We start from the raw sequence: 25,788 nt of genomic DNA on the forward strand, positions 1-25,788 counted from the left end.
AGGCCACTTATACTCATGAAGAATTAACTGATTATATGGTCAGATGCTAAATACCTAGAGTCACAAAGCTAATATGTCTTAGAGACTGGACTTAAGTAAACCTAAGGCTTCCTGACTCCAAGGCTGCCTCTCACTACCAACAACAGTTTACCTGAACTGCAGGAAAAGTATTTAAGAGTGTAGGTGTGGAATGCAGAGTTATGAATTACAAAAATAACAGAGTTTTAATAGTTACTTACATTCTTTATTTCAGAATCCTTTTCTTGCACGCTTCCAAATACAGAACATTCCTTCATTTGGCATTAAATCGCACACAAATCAAAATGTTCAATTCATCATAACATCATCTGTTTTATGCCTTTTATGAACACTTTAAAGACTATTCACAACATTAACGGCCAACCAAATTCACTATTGTTGAGTTGCTCAATTCAAAACAATTTTGTCAATGCGCCCAGCAGAATATTGGTTTTTCTGTCTCTCTCTCTTCTATTTCCCCATTATCTCTAACTATTGTAGTTTTCCTCTTTGAAGGTAAAATTTTGTATACACCTGCAGTTAGAAATTCTTTTGGGTGCAGGATGCTAATATTTAGTGATTAATTGGGGAGACTAGTCCTCCAATCATCATTATGGGGGATGGTGACTCCTTCAGAGTCTTGTCTCTGAGGTTTGCCAGCTCTACAAAGGAGGAGGGAGAGATCTGATGTCTGCTTTGATAATCTCTCTTGTGCTAAAGTCAGTTTTTTTTTCAGTAATGTACTCAAGCTTGGCTTATGGTGATCAGCATCAATTCAGTAAGAGAAAGTCATTTGGCTACTTATGTGTATGACTAGCTAAGGATGAAAGTATGAATGCAGTCTGGTTTTAGGGGACTTTTGTTGTCTGTTGATCTTTTCATAGGATTAATCTGTTCAAGCTTCAGACTTTTCTTAACTTGTGGAATGTTTATTTTGAATCTTAAAACTTCCCCCACTTAAAAAAAAACATTTAGTTTTTGTCTTAGAAGTGATACTAAGCATTCATTATAAGGCAGAAGAGCAGGAAGGGCTGAGCAATTTGGGTTAAGTGACTTGCCCAAAGTCACACAGCTAGGAAGTATCTGAAACAAGATTAGAATCCAGGAACTCCCATCTCCAGGACTTACACTCTATCCACTGAATCTAGCTGCCCCTAAAACCTTCTCTCTTTGTATTTATGTAGGACCTCTGTTGTTGTTTTTCCCTTGTGACCATTCAGCCTTCCTGAAGTTTCACTGGGCAGACTATCACATAACTAAAACATTACCATTTATGTTGCCAGCAATCATATTAAAGAAGACAAAGGTCTTCTGCATGGGTAATGGGCTGGTGTCCTGTCATCAGGGCATGGAGGCCCTGGGCATTATGGTGGAGATGAGGCACAGGTTGACCAGGAACATGCTCAAAGGGATGGGAAAATATAGATCTCAACCTTCACATTCCAAAAGACATTTCAATCTCCCCTTTATTCTACCTCTAAAATCTCTGCCTTCTGGTTTCATTAGCTTTTTAATATAGATGTTGGTATATAGTAGTTTGAATGTTGTACCCATTAGATTGAGAGCTTCCTGAGAAACTGTTATTGTCTATCTTTGTATCCCTAACACATAGAAGAGTTTCTGGCATATAGTAAGCACTTTTTAAATGTTTATTGTTCTGTTAACTGAACTGACATATATCATTTAAGGGTATCAGTATTCTTTCATTTACTCAGGTTTGTAAATTTGGTGTCATTCTTATTCTTAGCTCTCACTTGCCCTGTTTATGCCCACTTAGTTACCAAGCCTTACAGAGTTTACATAGTATCGTTAATATCTATTGTTATTTATCTACTCACATTACTTCTATCCTTGTTCATTTACTGTTTCAGCAGTAAATGGTCTTTCTTCCTCAAATCTCTTATATCTCCAATTCATTCTGCAAAATAGCTGCCAAAGAGATTTTCCTAATGCACATCTTTTCTTATGGCACTCCCTTGATCCAAAAATTTCTAGTTGTTCTCTATTCCCTCTAGGACAGACCTCTGAACCTCAGGTCTGTAAATATTAAAAGTATATACCTTCCTTCTTCCTTTCTTTGTTTCTTTCCTTTCCCCTCTTTCTCTTTCTTTCTTTCTCTCTCTCTCTATATGAGGCATTCTTTCTTCTATTTGTTCCCTTGAAGTAGTTTTTTTCCCTGCATCAATTACTTTAATTGTGAGGAACAAGATACTATGTAATGTTTCACTTTCTTGGTGAAGAACAGAAATTCTGTAACGATTATATTCCTACTTTTGGATGACATGCTGCATTAGAGCTCAGCTCAACTGTCACTTTTTCCTTGTGGCTTTCCTAAAGCTATTAGCTTCTCATATGCCCCACATCAATTAAATTTTGCTTTTAATATACATTTGTGCATACATGTATAAATATAGGAAAATACACACATGCATCTTACTTTCTTAGTAAAAAATAAGGTTTTTAAGGGGAATGATAGTTTTACTTTCTTTGTGTTTGAGCTTCTTGTATAGGGCCTGATATAGAATAGGTAGTTAATAAATATTTGTTGCCCTACTATTGAAAGTATTGAATTCTTTTGAATTCAATAATTCTGAGGTATTTATAAAATTGTTTTTGAGATAATCAATTTCCGTAGAGCTACCTTCATGTCCTGATTCCTCAAGCTATAAATGAAGGGATTAAACATGGGGGTCATCACAGTAAATATAACTGAGGCCACTGTGTCCACACCTGTATAGGTAGATGAAGGACGTAGATAGATACCCATTAAAGCCCCATAGTAGAGAAAAACCACAGTAAGATGGGAGCCACATGTGGACAGGGCTTTCTGTATGCCCTGAGTAGATGGGATCTTCATTACATTGGAGAATATGAAGACATAAGAGATGGCAATGCATGTGAATGGGGTAACCAACACCACCCCACCCTCAGTGAACACCACCAAGTCACTGATGTAGGTGTCTGAACAAGAGAGCTTTCGAACTGCATAGGGATCACAGAGGAAGTGGGGGATTGTATTGTCATCACAGAACGACAATTGAGCCATTAGTAGAGTGTGTAAAAGGGCATGAAGATTAGGGACGACCCAGGATATGGCCACCAGAAGGATGCAAATTCCAGGACGCATGACTGTGGTGTAGTGGAGTGGGCGGCAAATGGCCATGTAGCGGTCATAAGCCATCACCATCAGGAGAAACCCATCCATATTTCCAAAAGAAATAAAAAAATACATTTGCATCATGCATTCCACGTAAGAGATGGAGTTTCTTCCTATCATGTGATTCACCAACATTTTGGGGATTGTAATTGATGGAAAGCAAATGTCAGCAAATGAGAGATTGGCTAAAAAGAAGTACATGGGTGAGTGGAGTCGGGCATCCAAGCCAATGGCCAGAATGATGAGCAGGTTCCCAATCACAGTGACCAGGTAGACAAAGAGGAATAGCCAGAAGATAATTTGCTGCTCTTCTGGCTGGCTGGAGAGCCCCAGGAGAAGGAATTCAGAGATACTGCTTTGGTTTTCTCTCTCCATATCTGCCAGAGACACAATATATAATTGTTGATTGTGAAACAATCAACAAAGAATAACAGGGTTTTAATAGTTACTTACATTCTTTATTTCAGAATTATTTTCTTTCATGCCCCTAAATACATGACATTCCTTCATTTGACATTAAATTATTTTCAAATTTATTTAGCACAGGCTTTTAGAATAATGATCAAATTCGTATGTCAGGGAATTGAGGTTTGGGTCATGATTTGAGACGTGACTCAAATGTAGTAAACTGAGAAATAATGAAAATTCTTTTGAATTGAGCAACTCAACAATAGTGAATTTGGTTAGCAATTAATGTTGTGAACAGTATTTAAAGTGTTCATAAAAGGCATATAACTGGGACAATGTTATGATGAATTGAACATTTTGATTCTTTGTGCCACTTGCAATTAATAACTCTGAATTCCACATCTACACTCTTAAGTACTTTTCCTGCAGTTCATGTATAGTGTTGTTGGTAGTGAGAGGCAGCCTTGGAGTCAGGAAGCCTTAGGTTTACTTAAGTCCAGTCTCAGACACATGTTAGCTTTGTGACCCTGGGTATTTAGTTTCTGACCATATACTCAGTTAATTCTTCATGAGTATAAGTGGCCTTCTCCAATGTATTTCATTTCATTTTTATTATAATTTTTGTGTTTCAATGAATAAAAAATAAGTTTTCTTTCCCTCCCAACCCAGTTATGTTGTTAAAAAGAAAACAATGGAAAGAAAAGATCATAGTCAAAGCAAATAAATCTTCACATGACCACATGCAAAAAACATGTCTCATTTTGCATCTTGAATCCATCACCATTTGCATAGGAGATGGGCAGCCTGTTGATTCACCAGTTCTCAAGATTCAGCATTACTGAATATCTAAAACTGTAAATTAAACTAGTGAAGAGCTCAATTAAATCTTCTATGGTAGAGTGATTGTCCATAAGAGGAATTTTTGGTAAGGATTAAATCACAGATACTGATACAAGGAACAGATAAAGAGAGTTAGCTACATAGGCAGATATAAATAAAAGTACATAAAATTATTGGCAGTATTGGTTTTAATTCACTGAGTTTAATTTACCAATTGGATCTTTAGTTAAAATTCACTTCACAACCACTGAATTTATACTGTTATTTTTTTGTTTTAATGAATAGAATTCTATATATAACTTGATGAATACTTTTATAGGGAGAGGTTTGAAAAAGTTAACATGGTAACTAAAATTTGAAACAAAATTTAGACAATCTGCATGGTGAAGAATAGGAGGTATATTGGCAAGACAACTGTTTTTGGAATCTGAATGCTTAGGTGGTAGTCTATAATTAATTAAGCATTGCTGCTTATTGACGGTATGGTCCTGAGCAAGTCTCAGCCTCCATGAACCTCAGTTTGTAATATACGGGATAAATAATATTTGTATTATCAATCTCATATTTCAATCAACTTAAATGTTGTTTTAATATGAACCTCAGTTATTATCAGCTTCAACAAATGTGTGATATAGTCAAAAGAGTTAGATTTAGAGACAAGTTTGAATCTTTGTTTTTTAATATCCACATGATCTCAGGTAAATTATCCACACTCTCTGAGCCTTAGTTATTCATTTTCAAATGAAGGATCTTTACTAAAAGACCTTTGGGGTCCCATTGAGTTTTCAATCTATGATTTTGTGGTCCTTTGACCTATCCTTGGTCTCAGATCAACTGTTTTAGATGTGAATACTCTTTCTTAACTCACCCAAATATCCTTAGGAGGCTGTTCCATTGCTCCAAGATTCCATGATGGTTTGTGTTCAGTCTTATGGAGGTTCCACATCAAATTTCCTTGAGATTTTCAGAGAAGTTCCAATTAAATTTAAAAACTATTCAATTTATATATATGGTTCAATTGTTTTCTTTCTCAGTCTGTAAATCTCCACAAAAGGATGACATTTTTTCCATAATGCAGACAAGAAAAGGGAAAGAGAAATCTATATAGAAAACTTCTTGTAGAGAGCACCAAAAGCCTTAGTGTTTTATAAAAATATAAGAATAAATTTAATATTGAAAGCTGCTTTTAAAGTATAGAGAATTTTAAGTCTACCCATTCATAGAACATCAGTGCAGAAATGGTCCTTAGAGTATGGCAGTTCCTTGGGTAGAACAGTTAACACATGCTACAAAAATCCAGAGAAGGGAAAGTGCAAAGTGGATTGGATTGAGAAGACGGTGGAGGGATTTTGGCTGGGTTTTGAAGTGTGGGTAGTATTTGGTTAACCTGAGGTGGGAGAGAGGAAATCAGACAAAGGGAAAGAGGATAAGTCAAGCTTTGTAGATGGGAAAACACAAAGCATTGGGATGCAAAGAGAATAACTTAGCTGGGAAAGAAAGTGCCAATCAGAGGAAGAATAAGAAATATAGTTAGAAAGGTACAGTGGAGTCTGTTGATGAGTCAATTCCTAGATTGAAAGTTCTAGACTTTCTTTAAACTAGAGGTGGAAATTTTCTGAAAATACCCCCTAGTCCTAAAACAAGATAGTTCTTTTTTACATAGGTGAGAGGCCACTGATTTTGGATCTAGAAAACCTACTTGTAATACCAGCTTTAATGACCTACATGGCCTCAGACTACTCAATCTCTTTTGTTTCCCTCATCTTTAAAATGAAAGTTTAGGATATTCTGATGTTTAAAGTTCTTTCTGGCTCTTTGTTCTAAGATTCTTTCTTAGGGACTCCAGGTTAGCCCAGTTCTATCAAATAGGAACTGAGTCCCAGTCAAGATTCTTCTATTCTCTACTGTAAATTGTGTCCTATCCATGTTAAGTCAAGAAGCAAGCAAAGATTGCCTGAGATCCAATTTCTCACTGACGTTGAGCTGAACTGGAAAAGGGTGCTGTCTGCCTGTGTCTGTGCATAGTTGTTATTAATTTGTGTCTGAACATGATTTACATGTGTGTGTATGTGTGTATGTGTGTGTGTGTGCGTGTGCATGTGCATTTGAGGGCAATACTCCAGCTACTGTTTTGCTATGCCTTACCTGGATGGTTTAAAAGATCTCAGGCACTGTAGCTTAAGGACCTGGCCTCAGTTACTTCTTTCTTCCAAGCAGTTGGATGTTCAAAGCCAGCAGTTCCTTGAGGGCTCAGAGAATTTCTTCCTAGTTTAGATGAGATGAAAGCAGGGATTCTTGGTTCTTGGATAAGATAGGATGGACATAATTCTTTTGTCCCAATGGGAGTCTAAGTCTGGCTTGGGGTGGGAATATTTACCAATTTCAGAAACCTCTGAGATTTGATACCCTTAGCACTTCATTAAAGGTTAAAGGGAGGTAATGTCCTTACTCTATTCATCTTTCCTTTGGTTTTCATGGTAATAGATAGAAATGAGCAGGGTCCAAACTGACCACTTGCCATCACTTTGGCAAGTCACTGTGTCTGTTAGAGTCTCACTGTTTTCACAAAGTAAGGATCAGATTAGAATATCTCTAGAGTTCTTTCCTTCTTTTAAAATTCTATTTTCAATTCCTTTTATGATTACATGAATCTTGGATTTGGAGGAGTACTTACAGGTCATCTAAACAACTTCCCCTTATCCTTATATGATGTGTAAATTCTGCAAACAAGATCACTGACAAGTTGTCAGTCTCTTTTTGGATATAGTTAATGACAGAGAACTCACTACTTCTAAAAGCAATACATTCATTTTCAAATAGTTTAAATTGTTGGAAAACGTTTGCTTATGTTGATACAATTAATTCATTTCTATATAGGTACCATTGTAGTCACACAAAGTAAGTTCTAACTTTTTTCCATGTAATAATTTTAAAATTTATTAAAAAAATTATTTGAAGATATCTTTTGTGCTTCCACAAAAATTATATTTCTAGAAGCAAGAAAAGCCTTATCACTTCAACTAATACCAGTATAGGATAGTTCTGAGCTCCCTTATCATCTTCATTATTTTCTTCTTATCAACAAACACATCAGAATTTCTAGAATTAATGTCCTATTCCAGAAGTGGGTTAGAGCTTGACCAATGGATTTGCCATCTGAAAACCTCTGTCTTCAGAACAGAACTCATTATCCCTCACCACCCTCCTTGTCACTAGGCCTGCAAACTCTATATCAACCTCAAGTCTTCACTCTCCTTCATCCCACCACACTATTTACTGTGATGTGTAGACTACAGGAGCATTAGATGACGGAATCAGAATCTAAAAGACTTTGGTGTCGCATTGTTCCTGAAGCACAATAGCATATGCTAGGAATTAGGAAAAATGCTTGGACAAGAGTAATTATTGACTGGAAGGCTGAGAAATGAAGTCTTGAGATAAGAAGGTATAGACAGAATACTCATTGGGCTTTTTTTCTCTCCAAAGTGCCTATGGTCTGACAGTATACAAGAAGCTTAACTGAACAAGAGAACAAGTACTAATCAGGGAGTCAGGTTGAAGTTGAAGTCCCAAGTTGCTATAGTCCAAAGAGCTCCAAATCAGGAACTGTGAGAGGACTGACATTTTCCAATCTTAAACTCTTTCCCAGAAGCTTTGGATTCTATTTTGAAAACTTTAGTGCCCTACCCTAACATGGAACTTATTTTCCATTTGTTGGTCCTTCCTTTTTCTAGCTGACTCAGCCATCTCAACAAAATTGAAAATATAAAAATCATCACTTGCCAAAGAATGTCTCCCTGAGCTTCAGGCTATGACTTGATTGAGTAGTGTTGGAACAGGACCTCTACCAATCTGATGAACGTATACTCTCCTCCAGTATTTTTTTTTCCAGGTCTTTAGCCCTCAAAATCCCCTAGGTTCTAGAAATAACCCAATACTTATATGGATAAAAGATAGCCTGAAAAATTCATTCTTTCTACTGATCTATCATTAGCAGGGTTTGATAGGAATTTCAATAATTTGGTATGGCATCAAGTTGAAGCTTTTATAATAAATATGATGAAATCTTCCCCCTCCCACACACACATTGTAGTGAATAAGTGGATATGGAGTGGGGAAAATAATTCTTATTATCAGGGTATTAGAAATGTCAACTAAATAATGACATGGTTGATAGCTATCCTACTGGGTCATGGATTTGAACACATATTTCATATGAGCACACATAGTGACCCAAATCCTGATGAAATTATAGATTCCTCACATATCATTGGAAATAAGTTCCAATAAGAGCCCTATATGGTCCCATGGAGAGACTATCATCCCAGATCCAGTGAATTGACCGACCATAGCTTATCACCAGGAAGAATAGACAAATATGAGCTCAAGACCATGGTAGAAGGATTCTTGCTTGGATACTGATGCCTTCCTGCTTTAAAGATCAATTGCTGGGTCTGAGGAGATCAGTAGTTTTTAATTATTTAATTTTAATTATTTAATTTAATAATTTAATTTAAATTAATTATTTAATAAAGATCATTTTTAATTATTTAATGAATGGAAACATATTCAGTGATTTGGGCTATGTTGGCTAATTGGTTGGTCTGTTAAATGCACCCTCTGCCTCCTCCATCCACAGGAACCACCTTGGGTACTATAAGAGATTGCTGAATGCTACTGTCTGGTCAGAGAATCCAGAGATACTGTGAGTATAATATCCCACAGAGGAGCCATTACTAATCCTTTGTGGAGTTGAAACTCTCCACTGTGGAGCATGGTCTTTATCTTAAATGACACTCTTGCTATAGGCAGGAACTTCTGGCCTAGGTCAGGCAGGTTGCTCTGTCCATAGGCTCCTCTTAGAAGTTTCTGCTGCATAGGCTTATATACTGAATGACTTGGGCTCGTCCTCTGTTGTGCTGCTGCAGTCTTTTAACACCTTCAGCCACTGTTCTGGCTGGCGAGTATTACACCTCTTCAGGCACAGACCTCTTTCTGCCAATGCAATAACCCTAAATAGGTATTGACTGAAGCCCCTCCTCTTTGACTCCTTCAGAGTCTAGTCTCTGAGGTTTGCTAGCTCTACAAAGGAGGTGGGAGAGGCCTGATGTCTGCTTTGATAATCTCTCTTGTGCTAAAGTCAGTTTTTTTCAGTAATGTACTCAAGCTTGGCTTATGGTGATCAGCATCAATTCAGTTAGAGAAAGTCATTTGGCTACTTATATATATGACTAGCTAAGGATGAAAGTATGAATGCAGTCTGGCTTTAGGGGTCTTTTGTTGTCTGATGATCTTTTCATAGGATTAATCTTTTCAAGCTTCAGACTTTTCTTAACTTGTGGAATGTTTATTTTGAATCTTAAAACTTCCCCCACTTAAAAAAAAAACACTTAGTTTTTGTCTTAGAAGTGATACTAAGCATCCATTCCAAGGCAGAAGAGCAGGAAGGGCTCAGTTATTTGGGTTAAGTGACTTGCCCAAAGTTGCACAACTAGGAAATGTCTGAAGCTAGATTTGAGCCAAGGACCTCTGATCTCCAGGCCTTGCACTCTATCCACTGAGTCATCTAGCTGCCCCTAAAACTACCCCTCTTTTCAGGACCTTTGTTTTTTCCCCTGTGTGACCATTCAGCCTTCCTGAAGTTTCACTGGGCAGACTATTACATAGCTAAAACATTACCATTCATGTCACCAGTAATCATATTAAACAAGACAAAGGTCTTCTGCATGGGTAATAGGCTGGTGTCCTGTCATCAGAGCATGGAGGCTCTGGGCACTGTGGTGGAGATGGGGCATAGGTCTTCCAGGGACAGGTTAAACCAGGAGAATGCTCAAAGGGATGAGAAAATATAGATCTAAAACTCCACATTCCAAAAGACATTTCCATCTCCCTTTCACTCCACTTCTAAAATCTCTGCCTTCTGGTTTCCTTAGCTACTTTCATGGCTGATGTAAAAATCTAACCTTCTTCAGGAAACCTTTTCTCATCTCCCTAAATTCTATTGCCTTCCTTTTGTTCATTATTTCTAAATTAACTTTCATATAGATGGTTTGTACATAGTAGTTTGAATGATATATCTCCCATTAGATTGTGAGTTTCTTGAGAGCAGCGACTTTTTTTTTATCTATCTTTGTTTCCTTAATACCTAGAAAAGTCCCTGCCATATAGTTGGCATATATTAAGTGTTTATTGATCAATTAATTGAATTGTCATATATCATTTAAGGGCATCACCATCCTTTCATTTACTCAGGTTTGCAAATTTGGTGTCATTCTCTATTCTTCCATCTTCCTTGCCCTCTTTATGCCTAATTAGTTACCAAGTCTTATAGTTTTTATGTAGTATATTTAACTTCTATTGTAATTTATCTACTCACATTGCTCCCACCATAGTTCACTTGTACTATTTCAGTAGCTTCCTAAATGGTCTTCCTTCATCAAATCTCTCATGTCTCCAATTCACCCTCCAAAATAGCTGCCAAAGAGATTTTCCTAATGCACATCATTTCTTATGGCACTCCCTTGATCAAAAATTTTGAGTGGTTCTCTAGTCCCTCTAGGACAGACATTTCAACCTCAGATCTGTGAATATTAAAACTATTTATCTACCTATATTTACTTCCTTACTTCCTTTTTTCCTTTTTTCCCCTTCCTTCCTCCCTCCCTTCCTCCCTCAATCCCTTTCTCCTTCCTCCCTTCCTCCCTTCCTCCCTTCTTTCTTTCTTTCTTTCTTTCTTTCTTTCTTTCTTTCTTTCTTTCTTTCTTTCTTTCTTTCTTTCTTTCTTTCTTTCTTTCTTTCTTTCTTTCTTTCTTTCTTTCTTTCTTTCTTTCTTTCTTTCTTTCTTTCTTTCTTTCTTTCTTTCTTTCTTTCTTCCTTTCTTCCTTTCTTCCTTCCTTCCTTCCTTCCTTCCTTTCTTTCTTTCTTTCTTTCTTTCTTTCTTTCTTTCTTTCTTTCTTTCTTTCTTTCTTTCTTTCTTTCTTTCTTTCTTTCTTTCTTTCTTTCTTTCTTTCTTTCTTTCTTTCTTTCTTTCTTTCTTTCTTTCTTTCTTTCTTTCTTTCTTTCTTCCTTCCTTCCTTCCTTCCTTCCTTCCTTCCTTCCTTCCTTCCTTCCTTCCTTCCTTCCTTCCTTCCTTCCTTCTTTCCTTCCTTCCTTCCTTCCTTCCTTCCTTCCTTCCTTCCTTCCTTTCTGTTTCCTCTCCTTTCTTTTTTTTTTTGCTGTTCCTCACATATGACATTCCATCTTCTATTTGTGCGTTTGAACTAACTTTTTTCCCTACTTCTCATTTCTGCAACAATTACTTTAATTATGAGGAATAAAATACTGTGTAATATTCCACTTTCTTGGTAAAGAACAGAAATTCTGTGAAAGATTATATTCTTATTTTAGGATAAAATGCTTCAATAGAGCTCAGCTGAATTGTCACTTTTTCCTTGAGGCTTTCCTAAAACTATCAGTTTCTCATATCCCCCAAATCAATTTAAATTTGCTTTGAATATACATTTGTGTATACATGTGTATATATATATATATATATGAATACATACATGCATGAATATTACTTTCTTAGTAAAATGTAAAGTTTTTGAGGGGAATTATAGTTTTATTTTCTTCTTTGTGTTTGAGCTCCACATATAGGGTCTGATATAGAATAGGTAGTTAATAATTATTTGTTCATTGATTATTAAATGTGTTGAATTCATCTGAATTAAATAATTCTGAGATATTTACAAAATTGCTTTTGTGAGAATCAGTCTCCGTAGAGCTACCTTCATGTCCTGATTCCTCAAGCTATAAATAAAGGGATTAAGCATGGGGGTCACCACAGTAAAGATAACTGAGGCCACTGTGTCCACCGCTGAATAGGTAGATGAAGGACGAAGATAGACACCCATTACAGCACCATAGAAGAGGAAAACCACAGTAAGATGGGAGCCACATGTGGACAGGGCTTTCTGTATCCCCTGAGTAGATGGAATCTTCAATACATTGGAGAATATAAAGAAATAAGAGATGGCAATGCATGTGAATGGGGTAACAAACACTACCCCACCCTCAGTGAACACCACCAAGTCACTGATATAGGTGTCTGAACAAGAGAGCTTTCGAACTGCGTAGGGATCACAATAGAAGTTGGGAATAGCATTGTCAGCACAGAAGGACAGTCCAGCCATTAGTAGAGTGTGTAAAAGGGCATGAAGGTTAGTGATAACCCAGGATATGGCCACCAGAAGGATGCAAAGTCCAGGTCGCATGACTGTGGTATAGTGTAGTGGGCGGCAAATGGCCATGTAGCGGTCATAAGCCATCACCATCAGGAGAAACCCATCCATGTTCACAAAGGTTATAAAAAAATACATCTGCATCATACACTCTACAAAAGAGATAGAGCTGCTTCCTATTATGTGACTCACCAACATCTTGGGGATTGTAACTGATGAAGTGCAAATGTCAGTGAAAGAGAGATTGGCCAAAAAGAAGTACATGGGTGAGTGGAGTCGGGCATCCAAGCCAATGGCCAGAATGATGAGCAGGTTCCCAATCACAGTGACCAGATAGACAAAGAGGAACAGCCAGAAGATAATTTGCTGCTCTTCTGGCTGGCTGGAGAGCCCCAGGAGAAGGAATTCAGAAATACTGCTTTGGTTTTCTCTCTCCATATCTGCCAGAGACACAATATACAACTGTTGATTGTGACACAATCAACAAAGAATAACAAAGTTTTCAATAGTTACTTGCATTCTTTATTTCAGAATGGTTTTCTTGCATGCCCCCAAATAAATGACATTTCTTCATTTGGCATTAAATTATTTTCAAAGTTATTTAGCCCAGGCTTTTAGAATAATGATCAAATTTTTATATCTGAGAATTGAGGTTTGGGTCATGCTTTGAGACCTGACTCAAATGTAGTAAACAAAGAAATAATATAAATTGTTTTAAATTGAGTAACTCAAAAATAGTGAATTTGGTTGGCAATTAATGTTGTGAACAGTCTTTAAAGTATTCATAAAGGGTATAAAACTGGGATGATGTGATGATGAACTGAACATTTTGATTTGTGTGCCATTTGCAATTCATAACTCTGCATTCCACATCTACACTCTTAAGTACAATTCATGTATAGTGTTGTTGGTAGTGAGAGGCAGCCTTGGAATCGGGAAGCCTTAGGTTTACATAAGTCCAGTCTCTGACACACAAATTAGCTGTGTGACCCTGGGTATTTAGCTTCTGACCATGTACTCAGTTAATTCTTCATGACTATAAATGGCCTTTTCGAATGTATTTCATTTCATTTTCATTACATTTTATTTGTTTCATTGAACAAAAAAATAAGTTTTCTTTCCCTCCCAGCCCATTTATCCCATTAAAAAGAAAAAGGGAAAGAAAAGATCATAGTAAAGGAAAATAATCTTCACATGACCACATGCAAAATACATATCTCATTTTGCACCCTGAGTCCATCATCATTTTCTCAGGAGATGGGCAGCATGTTCATTCACCACTGCTCAGGACTCATGGTTACTGAATGTCTAAAACTAGAAATTAGACAAATAAAGAACTGAGTTAAATCTGTGCTGGTGAGGAGAATTTCCACACTGGGAATTTGGGGAAATGATTAAATCACAGATTCAGATTCAAGGACTAGATAATGAGAATTAATGACACTGGTAAAGATAAATAAAGACAAATATTATTGGTAATATTTGTTTCAATTCACTGAGTTTAATCTATAAGATGGATATTTAGTTAAGATTCAGTTCATAACTTGATTTTATGCTGTTGTCTTTTTGTTTTAGATAACAGAATTCTATAATTATAACTTGAGAAATACTTTTATAGAGAGGGCTTTTAAAAAGTTAAATTGGTAACTAAAACTTGAAACGTAAAAAAAATTTAGGCAATCTATATGGTAGATAAATAGTGATGTATACTGGAAAGACAATAGTAGTTGGAATTTGACTGCTTAGGTGCTAGTCTATAATTAATTAAGCATTGCTGCTTATTGACGGTATGGTCCTGAGCAAGTCTCAGCCTCCATGCACCTTAGTTTGTAACATATGGGATTAATGATATTTGTATTATGTAGCTTATAGTGTTACTTTGAGCCAATCACCTTTAATGTTGTTTAAATATGAAACTCAGTTTCATCAGCTCCAACAAATGTGTCATGTAGTTAAAGAATTAGATTTGGAGACTGGTGACCTAAGTTTGAGTCTTTACTGTTTTTTAATATCTACATGATCTCAAGTAAATAATCCAAACTCTCTGAGCCTTAGTTCTTCATTTAAAATGAAGGGTTTTATCTAGAATTTGTATGGGATCCCATCAAACTCTCAATCTATGATCTTATGGTCCTTTGTCCTAACCTTGGGTCTCAGATCAACTGTCTTAGATGTGAATACTCTTTCTTAACTCACCCAAATATCCTTAGGAGGCTGCTCCATTGCTCCAAGATTCCATGATGGTTTGTGTTCAGTCTTATGGTGGCTCCACATCAAATTTCCTTGTAGATTTTCATAGATGTTCCAATTAAATTTAAAGATTATTCAATTTATATTGTTTTCTTTCTCAGCCTGTAATTCTCCACTAGATTTATCAGGATGACATTTTTCCCATAATGCAGAAAAGGGAAAGTAAAATCTACATAAAATACTTCTTATAGAGAGCACAAAAACCCTTACTATTTTATAAAACTATCAGAATAAACTTAATTTCCAAAACTGCTCTTAAAATATAAATAATTTTAAGGCTACGAATTCATAGAACTTCAGAGCAGAAATGGTCCTTAGAGTATGGCAGTTCCTTGGGTAGAATAGACAACACATGCTATAGGAATCCAGAGAAAGGAAAGTGCAATGTGGATTGGATTGAGAAGACGGTGGAGGGATTTTGGCTGGGTTTTGATGTGTGGGTAGTATTTGGTTAACTTGAGGTAGGGGAGAGGAAATCAGACAAAGGGAAAGAGGATAAGCCAAGCTTTGTAGATGGGAAAACACAAAGCACTGGGATGCAAAGAGAATAGCTTACCTGGGAAAGAAGGTGCACATCAGAGGAAGAATAAGCAATATAATTAGAAATGTACAGAAAGTCTGTTGACATGTCAGTGGCTAGATAGAAAGTTCTAGACTTTCTTTAAACTAGAAGTGAAAAATTTCTGAAAATTCTCCCTAGTCCCAGAAGAAGACATTTTTATTTCAATGTAGATGAGAGGCCACTTAATTTGGATCTAGAAAACCTGGTTATAATTCCAGTTCTATCAACCTACATGACCTTAGACTAGTCAAGCTCTTTTGCTTTGGTCTTTAGTTTCCCTCATCTTTAAAATGAAAATTTAGGATTTGCGTATGTTTAAAGTTTTTTTTTCCATCTCTTTGTTCCAAGATTCTTTCTTAGATTCTTAACTACAGGTTAGCCTAGTTCTACCAAATAGGACCCGAGTCCCACTCATGATTCTTCTATCCTTTGCTATAAATTATGTCCTATCCATGGTAAGGCAAGAGGTAAGCAAAGATTGCCTGAGATCCAATTTCTCACTGACATTGAGCTGAACTGGAAAAGGTGCTGTCTGCCTGTGTCTGTGCATAGTTGTTATTTACTTGTGTGTCTGAACATGAGGTGTGTGTGTGTGTGTGTGTATGTGTGTGTGTGTGTGTGTGCATGTGCATTTGAGGGCAATACTCCAGCTACTGTTTTGTTATGCCTTACCTGGATGGTTTAAAAAATCCCTAACACTGTTGCTGAAGGTCCTGGCTTGGTTCCTTCTTTCTTCTAAGCAAGTGGAAATTCAAAGCCAGCCTTGAGGGCTCAGAGAATTTCTCCCTATTTTAGATGAGATGGAAGTAGGATCTTTGGATAAGATAGGCTGGACATAATTCTTTTGTCTCAATGGGAGTCTAAGTCCGGCTTGGGGTGGGAATATTTACCAATTTCAGAAACCTCTGAGATTTGATTCCCTTAGCACTTCATTAAAGGTAAAAGTGGAGTAATGTCCTTGCTCTATTCTTCCTTCCTTTGGTTTTGATGTTTATATATGGATGTGACTAGGGTTCAAATTGACCACTTGTTATTACTTTGGAAAGTCACTGTCTCTGTTAGAGCCTCATTTTTTTTTCAAAAAGTAAGGATCAGATTAGAATCTCTCTAGTGTTCTTTCCTTCTTTAAAACTCTATTTTCAATTCCTTTTATGATTACATGAATCTTCTAGATGTGTACTTACAGGTCATTTAACCTACTTTCCCCTTGATCCTTACATGATGTGTAAATTCTGTCAACAAGATCACTGACAAGTTGTCAGTCTCTTTTGGGATATGTAAGATAAGGGAAGAGAGATTTTATGTGGACAAGAGATCATCTCTTGAAGAGCCCTGCTGAAGGAAGAGTGGGGGGAAGGGAAAAATACTGAGAGTTCTAAGGAAGGAAAAGAGACTTGGAGATCCAACTGGTAACTCACTTCAGGCTTGGGGAAGGAGAGGAGAGAGGTGGATTCCCTGAAGCTAAGGAGAAATCTATTTCTTTGGAGATCTACTGTTCCTTCTGAACCCCTAAATACATCCAATCAAACTCTCAAAGACAGCGGTCTAAAGTCCTCAGTGAGATTGTGGATTGGGACTTTTGAAGGGAGCCATCCACAGATCTCTTCCAAGGATTTCTTTCTCTGTCTCTCTCCTTTACCTGTCCCTGGACTCCTAGTTTTAGTTAAAGAGTAGGGATTGAAAGACAGTTGGCAAGAAAGAGGGATCAAGGCTGAGAAGCCTTGAACACCAGACTTTGGAGGGCCAACCTGCTAGAGGGGACAATTGTAGGGCTTCCCTGTTAACCCACTTTCCTACCTGATATCCTTGACATCCCTTGTATTCGAGGGTTGGTTTGGATAAAATGGAGAAAGAGTTTATGATAAATGACCAGAAGGTAGAAGGAGGGTGAGATGGATTCCCCCCTCCAGTCTTCTTCAAATATGTCTTCCCACTAACCCTGTCTTTATTCCCCTCTAATAACTGATTTATTAGGTGAACCTCTTCCTTTGGGGAAAGAGAGAGAAATCAGGTCTCTCCCTCTTCCACTATGACAAGGAAGTCAATTTAGGATAATTGACAACTTTATTCTAATAATTGGTGGTTAGTGGTAAAATAAGAAAGATGTCTGAAGGTCTAGAGGAAAGAGGGGTAAGGAAATTCCTGTCTGTCTAAAATCTCCCTTTTCCCTCCCTCCAAAGTTGAGAGACCCGGGCTTTACAGCCTGGGGTCTGAGAGATTCAGGTTTGTGAACCCTGGGCTTTGTCTCAGCAGAGCCAATGTAGAGACCCAGGATGTCACAGGAGCTGTGTGAGTTCTTGTTTGGCTGTTCTTATTCTTTTCAAGTTTCTGCCACACTTCTTGGTATCTTTGGGGGGAAATGGTGATTAAGTTCAATGATGGATTTTTGTATAACTCAGGATACAGTCTTGTCCTGAGCAAACCTTTGCTGTCTCAAGATAGAAAGAGACCAACTGCCTCTCCTTGCGATCTCCTCTTCCCTCAAGATTCCAAGCCTTCTCAACCATCCCCCACTGTGAATGGAAAACTTTGCATTTCTTCCAGGATCTGTCATTCAAAGTTCTGGATTATTCCTCTATCACACCCTTCCCTGCTTGGACCCCAATAAATCACCTGATATTTAAGATTTAGGTCTGGGACAGTCTATAAACAACAGAGTTAAGGGGATTGAAGATTTGGGGAGGATCATACCTCTCCCCAAAAGGGGGTTAGCTTCTAGATCTCAAGGATTCAAGATTCCCTGACCCAAGGATCTGACATCTCTCCTTGGCAGTTGAGTAGTCCTAAGATCCAGAAAGGAACTGACAGTTTATGTCCCTGGGGGAAGCAGAGGCATAAGAAATCATTTTGCCTCTCCAGGAGAGATTGGACCTCAGGAGCCTGTGGCTCCTCTAAGGGGGGCATCTTGTCATCTCAAAAAGGGATTCCCTCCCTAGTCTCTTGTCCTCAATCTCCCAAGAAACATTCACTGGGGAGATATACTCCTCTTTCAAAAAGATAGGATATGGTTATATTCCCCCAGAAGGAGGGAGAAGAAGGATCTCTTCACTCTCTCAAACCCATTCCTCCTTTTTCTCCATCATCACTATCCCTTCTCCAAATACCTCCATTATAGATATAATTAATGACAGATAATTCACTATTTCTCAAAGCAATATATTCCATATTCAAATTGATAAAATTGTTAGAAAGTTTTTGCCTATGTTGATACAAATAATTAATTTCTCTATAGATACTATTTTAGTCACTCAGAGTAAGTCCTAACTTTTTTCCATGTGATAGTCTTTCAGTTATTTGAAGACATCTCTTGTGCTTCCACAAAAATCATATTTCTAGAAGCATGAAAAGCCTTACCACTTCAACTAATACCAATTTGGATAGTTCTGAGCTCCCTTACAATCTTCATTATTTTCTTCTTATCAACAAACACATCAGAATTTCTAGAATGAGCATCCTATTCCTTATGTGGGTTAGAGCTTGACCAATGGGTTAGGCATTGTAAAAGAGGCAAATGGAGAGAGAAAATGGAGTGGGGTTTCTCTCCTCTCTTATTGATGGAGAGGGGTTCACAAGATTTAACTTAATGGATGGAGGTGTGTCTCCAGTGAAAATTGAAGGGAAATATGGAGGTAGAAGGATGTGAGGAAAGCTGAAACTCTGTGGAGAGATGGCTGTGCCTCTCTTCAAGGTTAGTTGACCTCAGGGCTAAGGATCACACAGAGAAGAGAAGGAATCTGTCTACTTCTCTTCCCTTGATTGTGGGCTCAAACTTCTGGGAGAATGTGATATCCCAGACAGCCCCTGCTAGGGGTAAGGATCTTTGTGGTGAGACCCTTCCTTATAATTCCAGTGACAAGCTGGCTCTTTGTTTGTCCCAGATGAAACTAGAGTTTCAATTTTTGATCTTGTGCCCACACACCCAACCTCTAACTCTTAATAAAACTCTAAATAATCTCTAACTGACTATAACTGAAATTTATTTTAAGAGGGATGGGAAATGAAGGCAGAAGAGATCAGGAAGCAGGATGGAGGGATCAGAGAGCCTAAACAATTTAAATTCAACAAATATTTGAAATCCATGGTCTTTGGCCAAAGGCTTGGTGCCCCACAGCCTTTTGGTTAAACACCCTGTTCCTTATCTCTTAACCTTTCACTAACTTAAACTAAATCTTTATTATCTAATCAGAGAATGGTGAAAAGGGGAAAAACCCAAAGGAGACAGGGCAGATTGGCTCCTGCCTCAGAGTACAACTGACTTTTGGTCAGTTTTGAGTAGCAGGAGTGTAATGGTGAAGAGATTTGTGAAGGATTTTCTAGCTGGAGACAGATATATAGCAAGGTGGAAATCAGAATTTTGTCCTCCTGGCACCAGGAATCTCTCTCTGACCCTCAAGAAGCACTCCTGACTATCTCCTTCCCAAGCTGGAAGTGCCATCCATTGGTTCAGAATTCTCTCAGCTCCTCTTCTCCCAGCATCCTCAGATTCTCTTCCCTGCCCCCTAGGCCAGTCTCTCTGTCAGACTCCAAGGTTTCATTTCAGGGTCTCTATTTAATTCTTACAGCAGCTTACAACACTCACTACGTTAAAAACAGAACTCATTATCCCTCCAACCAAAATCTTCTCTCTTTTGAACTTCCTTGCTATGGTTTGAGGACACCACCACCCTCCTTGTCTCTAGGCCTGCAAACTCTATATTGACCTCAAGTCTTCACTCCCCCTCATTGCAGACAACAGGAGCAGTAGATGACAGAATCAAAATCTAAAAGACTTTGGTGTCACATTGTCCCTGAAGCACAATAGCATATGTAAGTAATTAGGAAAAAATGCTTGGGCCAAGGTAATTGTCGACTGGGAGGCTGAGAAAGGAAGTCTTGAGATAAGAAGGTGTAGACAGAATAGACAGAATCCTTATTGGACTTTTATCTCTCCAAAGTGGCTATGGGCTGACAGTATATAAGAAGCTTAACAGAGTATAAGAATAAGTACTAATCAGGGAATCAAGCTGAAGTTGAAGTCCTAAGTTGCTGAAGTCTAATGAACTCCAAATCAGGAACTGTGAGAGGACTGACATTTTTTACAACTTCAAACTGATTCCTAGAAGCTTAGGATTCTGTTTTGAAGACATTACTGCCCTACCCTAACATGGAACTTATGTCCCATTTGTTGGCCCTTCCTTTTTCTAGCTCACTCAGCCATTTCAACAAAATTGAAAATATAAAAATGATCACTCACCAAAGAATGTCTCCCTGGGCTTCAGACTATGATTTGATTGAGTAGTGTTCTTCTTTTACTATATATTCTTCTACCAATCTGAAGGACATACACTCTACTCTAGTTTTTATGTTTCTCTTGAGTTATTTAGCCCTTTATATCCTCTAGGTTCTATAAATAACCCCAATACTTATATGGATAAAAGATAGCCTGAAAAATGCATTCTTTCTACTGATGCACCATTAGCAGGGTTTGATAGGAATCTGTATCATTTGATTTGGCATCAAGTTGAAGCTTTTATAACAAATATGATTAAATCTTCCCCCCCCACACACACACATTGTAGTGGATAAGTGGATATGGAGTAGGGAAGATAATTCTTATCATCAGGATACTAGATTTGTCAGCTAAGTAATGACATAGCTGATATCCATCCTACTGGGTTATGGATATGAACACATATTTTACGTGACTAAACATCCTGAACCAAATCCTGTTGTAATTATAGCTTCTTCATGTATCATTGGAAATATGGCCCAACAAGAGCCTTATATGATCCCATGGAGAGACTGTCATCACACATTCAGAGAACTGACCATAGCTTATCACCAGGAGGAATAGACAAATATGAGCTTAATACCATGATAGAATGATTCTTCCTCAGGTACTGATGCCTTCCTGCTTTAATGATCAATTCCTGAGCCTGAGAAGACCAGTTTCCATTTTAAATTATTTAATGACTGGAAATATATCCAGTGATGGAGGATAATTGCTTGGTCTATTAAATGCACCGTCTGTCTCCTCAATTAACTAAAACACCTTGGGCACTATAACAGATTGCCAAATGATACTGTCTGGTCAGAGAATCCAGAGATATTGTGAGTATAATATCCTACAAAGGAAACATTACTAATCCTTTGTGGACTTGAAGCTCTCCACTGTTGAGAATGGCCTTTATCTTAAATGGATTTCTGCCAACTTGTTATATACTCTCTGAATTACATTTTCTTCTTTTCTTCAATGTCTACATAATTAAAGGCAAATTAGTAAAATTATGGATGATATAAACACTCTAAGGTGGAACCTACTCTTTTGCTCCTGTGAGTATGTAGGTATTATCAATACCAGTCAATACAATAAGTCTTGGAAGAGGTTTTCAAAACCTCTGAAACACTTCTGAGTGTTGTGGACACAAGAGAACTACAGTATACATTGCAAGGACTGGATTTTGCAAGAAAAGCTCATATAGGGAGGAAATGGAACTTTGGCTGATGACAGGGGATGGGACTGGAATCTCCAGTCAAGAAAAGCAGGGAGACAGTTACAAAGAGGTTCTTGTCCCTTCTGAATTGAGAGGGGGAAAGAGCAATTTAGCTGAGCTCAGCCTGCTATAATCCCTCAATTGATCTGAAGAGACTCATATAGCCATCTTTCCTCAAAAGAGGTGGATAGAGACTTTTTCCCTTTGGGGAAGGCAAGAGACTATCTATCTAGAAGATTTGCCATCCATATCTTCAAAACTGTATCTCCATATCAGGAAATTACATCAGCATGATTCCACAGTGGTCTTCAGGGACCCAGGTCCCTTGACCTGAGCCCTCAACCCTTGAAGGGAATTTAGGGTGAAATCAGAATTAGGGACTTCCTGTTTTCCCTCTTTCCCTAACCTACCAATCCTAAGACTCTAGAGAATAAATAGATCTTTTAACTTACAGAAGGAGTAAACATCTCATTCTTCAATTGTACTGAGGGGATCAAAGATAGTAATCATCTAGAGAGGACAGAAACCAGAGATTGAAGGGGATTTCCTATTACCCTTCAGCTCTGGACAGAGATTCAGTTTCACTTCCTCTGAGGTATCTTTATCTGGGAGGGGAAGTAGTTTTTCTCTTTATCTGTTCCCTCCATCTCAGAGACCTGTCAAGCTTTGGTTCCTGATCCCCCTGTGTTGATTTAGAATTTTGAATCCTAGAGACTACATTTCCCTTTTCCTTTTCCTGTTTGTGCATCTCTGTACGTGGGGGGGGGGGGAGCTTTCAATTTCTGTTTTCTGTGAATGGGCTCTCTGGTTCCATGGTGGGAGAGGGAGGAGCAGCTTTTTAGTTTTTGTTAGCCTTACTTCCTTATACTTCAAGATAAATATTTAATAAATATTTTAAATATGATACTTGGAGTGATGGATATTAATTTTAATCTTTACAATTTTGGCAGACCATGAAAGAATTCTAGAACTTGGATTTTCTTTTTCCTTTTCTTTAAAGCTGGCAGCCTGGCTACAGCTGAGCAACTAGGCAGTTTAAAACTGCTGGTTTGCAAGCAAAGCCACTTTTCTACTGGTGGTTTTCAACCCTCCTCTCCAGCCGCCCAGCTGCGGCTCATTCCTTTAGCTCTCCTCCCACCTTCCAAGCCTCTGGGAGCTGTGAGTATTTGAGTATCTTTTACTCCCTGGCTGCCCTGCCATGCCCAGCTGCCTTAATTTAGGGGACTTGGTGGAAAATCCACTCCTCGATGCCTCAGTCACAGCACCTCAGGGCCACCTTGGTGCTGAAACCTAGTCACACCTGACTTGGCTTCTCCTACCCACGGCCCAAAGCTGCTGTTGGGTTTTTTTTCTTAGCCAGAGCTAGTTCCAGCCTGGCCCCCACCCCTGCATTGTGGCTGCTTCTGCCCTTCTGCTGTCACTTCTGCTGCCCTGATTTCCATTCCAGCTTTGCTTTTGCCAGGCAGCTCGAAGGGAAGCCCCTTTCCCCCACTGGACAGCTGATTGCCACCTAGGCTCAACCAGGCTCCTTGCCTTGGCTGGGGGAGTCCTAGCCCTTTTCTTTTTTCTTTTTTAACCACCCATAACCATACCCCTAACCCACCCAGTTGTAGTTCTGCCTCTTGGCCACTAGAGGTCAATATTGAACACTGAGTTTTCCTTCTCTTCCCTTTTTTCTTTCTCTTCTCTTTTCTCCACCCCCCACCCTTTTCCTGCTTAGTTTACAGTGGTTGTTTGCTGGCACTAGATGGCAGCAACAAATAAATAAATAAATAAATTTTAAAAAATTAAAAAAAATAAAAATCCAATAAAATCATTAAAAATTAAATAAGCTAAATACCCTCACCTTCTACCCCACCCCTTATAACAATAACAATTAAAAATAAATCAATGAAAATATACATTATTTTTTCCCTTTTTGATCAAAATTCTAAGCAGCATAAATGCTACCATTCATGAAAACCTTTTGCTTTTTGCCCAATTAGAAGCATGTAAAATTCCAATTCCCTTCTCTTCCTCATAATCCTAGGACATTTTATTTTTCTGATCTTCATTCTTAAGACAAAAGATACCTCTATAAAAGAGATTAAAGCAGAAATGCAGGCCAACAGGAAAATTCAATCAGAACATTTTGAACACTTACATAACCTAATAAAAGACACTGATCTCATTCAAAACAAGTCTGAATTTTGTGAGCCTGCTCCTGAACCACAAATAGAGGATGAACCTTTTTCTCCTGAAATGGAGACGAGACAGCCCTCTCGTATACATCAGGTGCAGACCCTTCTCTCTCGTACTATGCAACATCGCTCTCATGCTCTGCAACTACTGGATGATCTTACCTCCCCTGATCTTTCTTATAACCCCCCATCCTATCCTGCCCTTTCCCCCACCTCACAACCAGCCCCAACTCCAAGGAAATCTCATTCAGCTACCATACCTGTTCCTACCAATGTTGCCTCGGCACCCCCACAGTCAATTTCTAAGGAATCACAGACATCAGATGACTACTATGAAGGCCTTTTCTCATTAAGGGAAATGCCCAAGCAAGGACACAATGGGGATGGAGTGACCCTAAGACACCATATTCCTTTTACTCCCCCAAAACATAGAGAACTGGCACATAATATACCTTCATTTGAATCTGAACCTTTGGTTGTGACCAAGATCTCTGATATTTTTTATCAATATGACCCGCCCTATAAGGATGTTGAGAACTTGCGCAATGCTTTTCTAATGGAATGTGAGAAAAATAAAATCATCTCTCACATTAGCAAGACCTGGGGGCGTAGTGCACCACACTGGCCAGCTCAGGATCCTGCATGGGATTATAACAGTACTGCAGATCAGTTGCAATTACATTGATGTAGGGATGCCATTATAATAGCTATGCAAGAATGCTCCGAGGATATGGAACCATGGTCAAAATTTGAAAGGCTTAGACAATCAGAAAATGAAACACCCTTACAATTCATGGATAAGCTCATTGAGCGTGGGGGTTGATATCTAGGCCTTGGTATTTCTAAAGACCAAGATATTAAGCAAATAAGGAGACATTTTGTGAACAACTCTTGCAATGTGGTCCAAGATTATTTCAAGATGCATTGCCCATGGTGGCCTCAGATTGACCTTGAAGAGTTGCAAAACATTGCTTATTATGTCTTTAAAGACCAAAAGGAAAAACAGGAAGAGGCCAATAATATCATAGCAACCTTGAGAAAACACATCAAAATTTTGGAGGAAAAGATTGATAAACAAAACAAAGGGCATGATGATCAACCAATGGCATTAGCCCCTCTCCAAGAACCTAATCAACCAATGGTTCTAGCCCCTCTCCAAAACCTAATTATTAGTCCCTTACCTGCCAATTCTATCATAAGAAGGGCCACATAATGATGAACTGTAGGAATTTCCCCCAGGTACTGATGAACTATACCAACCAGAGAAATTCTTATAGGAACAATTACAGGAATGATAATTATAATGGTGATTTAAGGAATCGTAATTTTAGGACTGATAATAATCCTAGGGAGATAAATCAGGCACCTCACAAGTCATACCAAATGACACCACAGCAGTATATTTTGAGTGGAGTTCACCCCCGAACTACCTGTGGAGCTACTGTCCTTCAGGGGGGTCCACAAGGTACTACCCAAAGCTTATGAATGTGTATGGAGTAGGGGAGTGCTGGGGCACAGGAATCAGAGGATACAACCTTTTATTTTCCAAACCCTGATGTCTTACTGCCCATTGTTCCTATCTTCTTCCCCCTCCCCATACTAATTAGCCCCATGTAACATTAAAGGTTGGTAACACCTATTATGATTGCCTTTTGGACACTGGAGCTTCCCAGTCTGTATT

At 38.2% G+C, this 25,788-nt stretch overlaps 2 protein-coding genes across 2 annotated transcripts; both read right to left on the reverse strand.

Moving 5' to 3' along the window:
• Nucleotides 1-2,617: 2,617 nt before the first annotated feature.
• On the reverse strand, nt 2,618-3,550 carry LOC103093019 (olfactory receptor 1361-like). The gene has a single exon (XM_007477410.2). It carries the CDS (start codon nt 3,548-3,550, stop codon nt 2,618-2,620), a length of 933 nt encoding a protein of 310 aa, XP_007477472.2.
• Nucleotides 3,551-12,147: 8,597 nt separating this feature from the next.
• Nucleotides 12,148-13,080, reverse strand: LOC103093197 (olfactory receptor 1361-like). Its single transcript, XM_007477411.2, has one exon. It carries the CDS (start codon nt 13,078-13,080, stop codon nt 12,148-12,150), a length of 933 nt encoding a protein of 310 aa, XP_007477473.1.
• Between the last annotated feature and the right edge of the window lie 12,708 nt (nt 13,081-25,788).

This window comes from Monodelphis domestica, chromosome 1, assembly GCF_027887165.1.
Source record: "Monodelphis domestica isolate mMonDom1 chromosome 1, mMonDom1.pri, whole genome shotgun sequence".
In the NCBI taxonomy this organism is placed as follows: domain Eukaryota; kingdom Metazoa; phylum Chordata; class Mammalia; order Didelphimorphia; family Didelphidae; genus Monodelphis; species Monodelphis domestica.

Bases quoted from the DNA above. Each gene is read 5' to 3' on its own strand.
- LOC103093197 (XM_007477411.2), bottom strand. From the start codon at position 13,080: ATGGAGAGAGAAAACCAAAGCAGTATTTCTGAATTCCTTCTCCTGGGG.
- LOC103093019 (XM_007477410.2), bottom strand. From the start codon at position 3,550: ATGGAGAGAGAAAACCAAAGCAGTATCTCTGAATTCCTTCTCCTGGGG.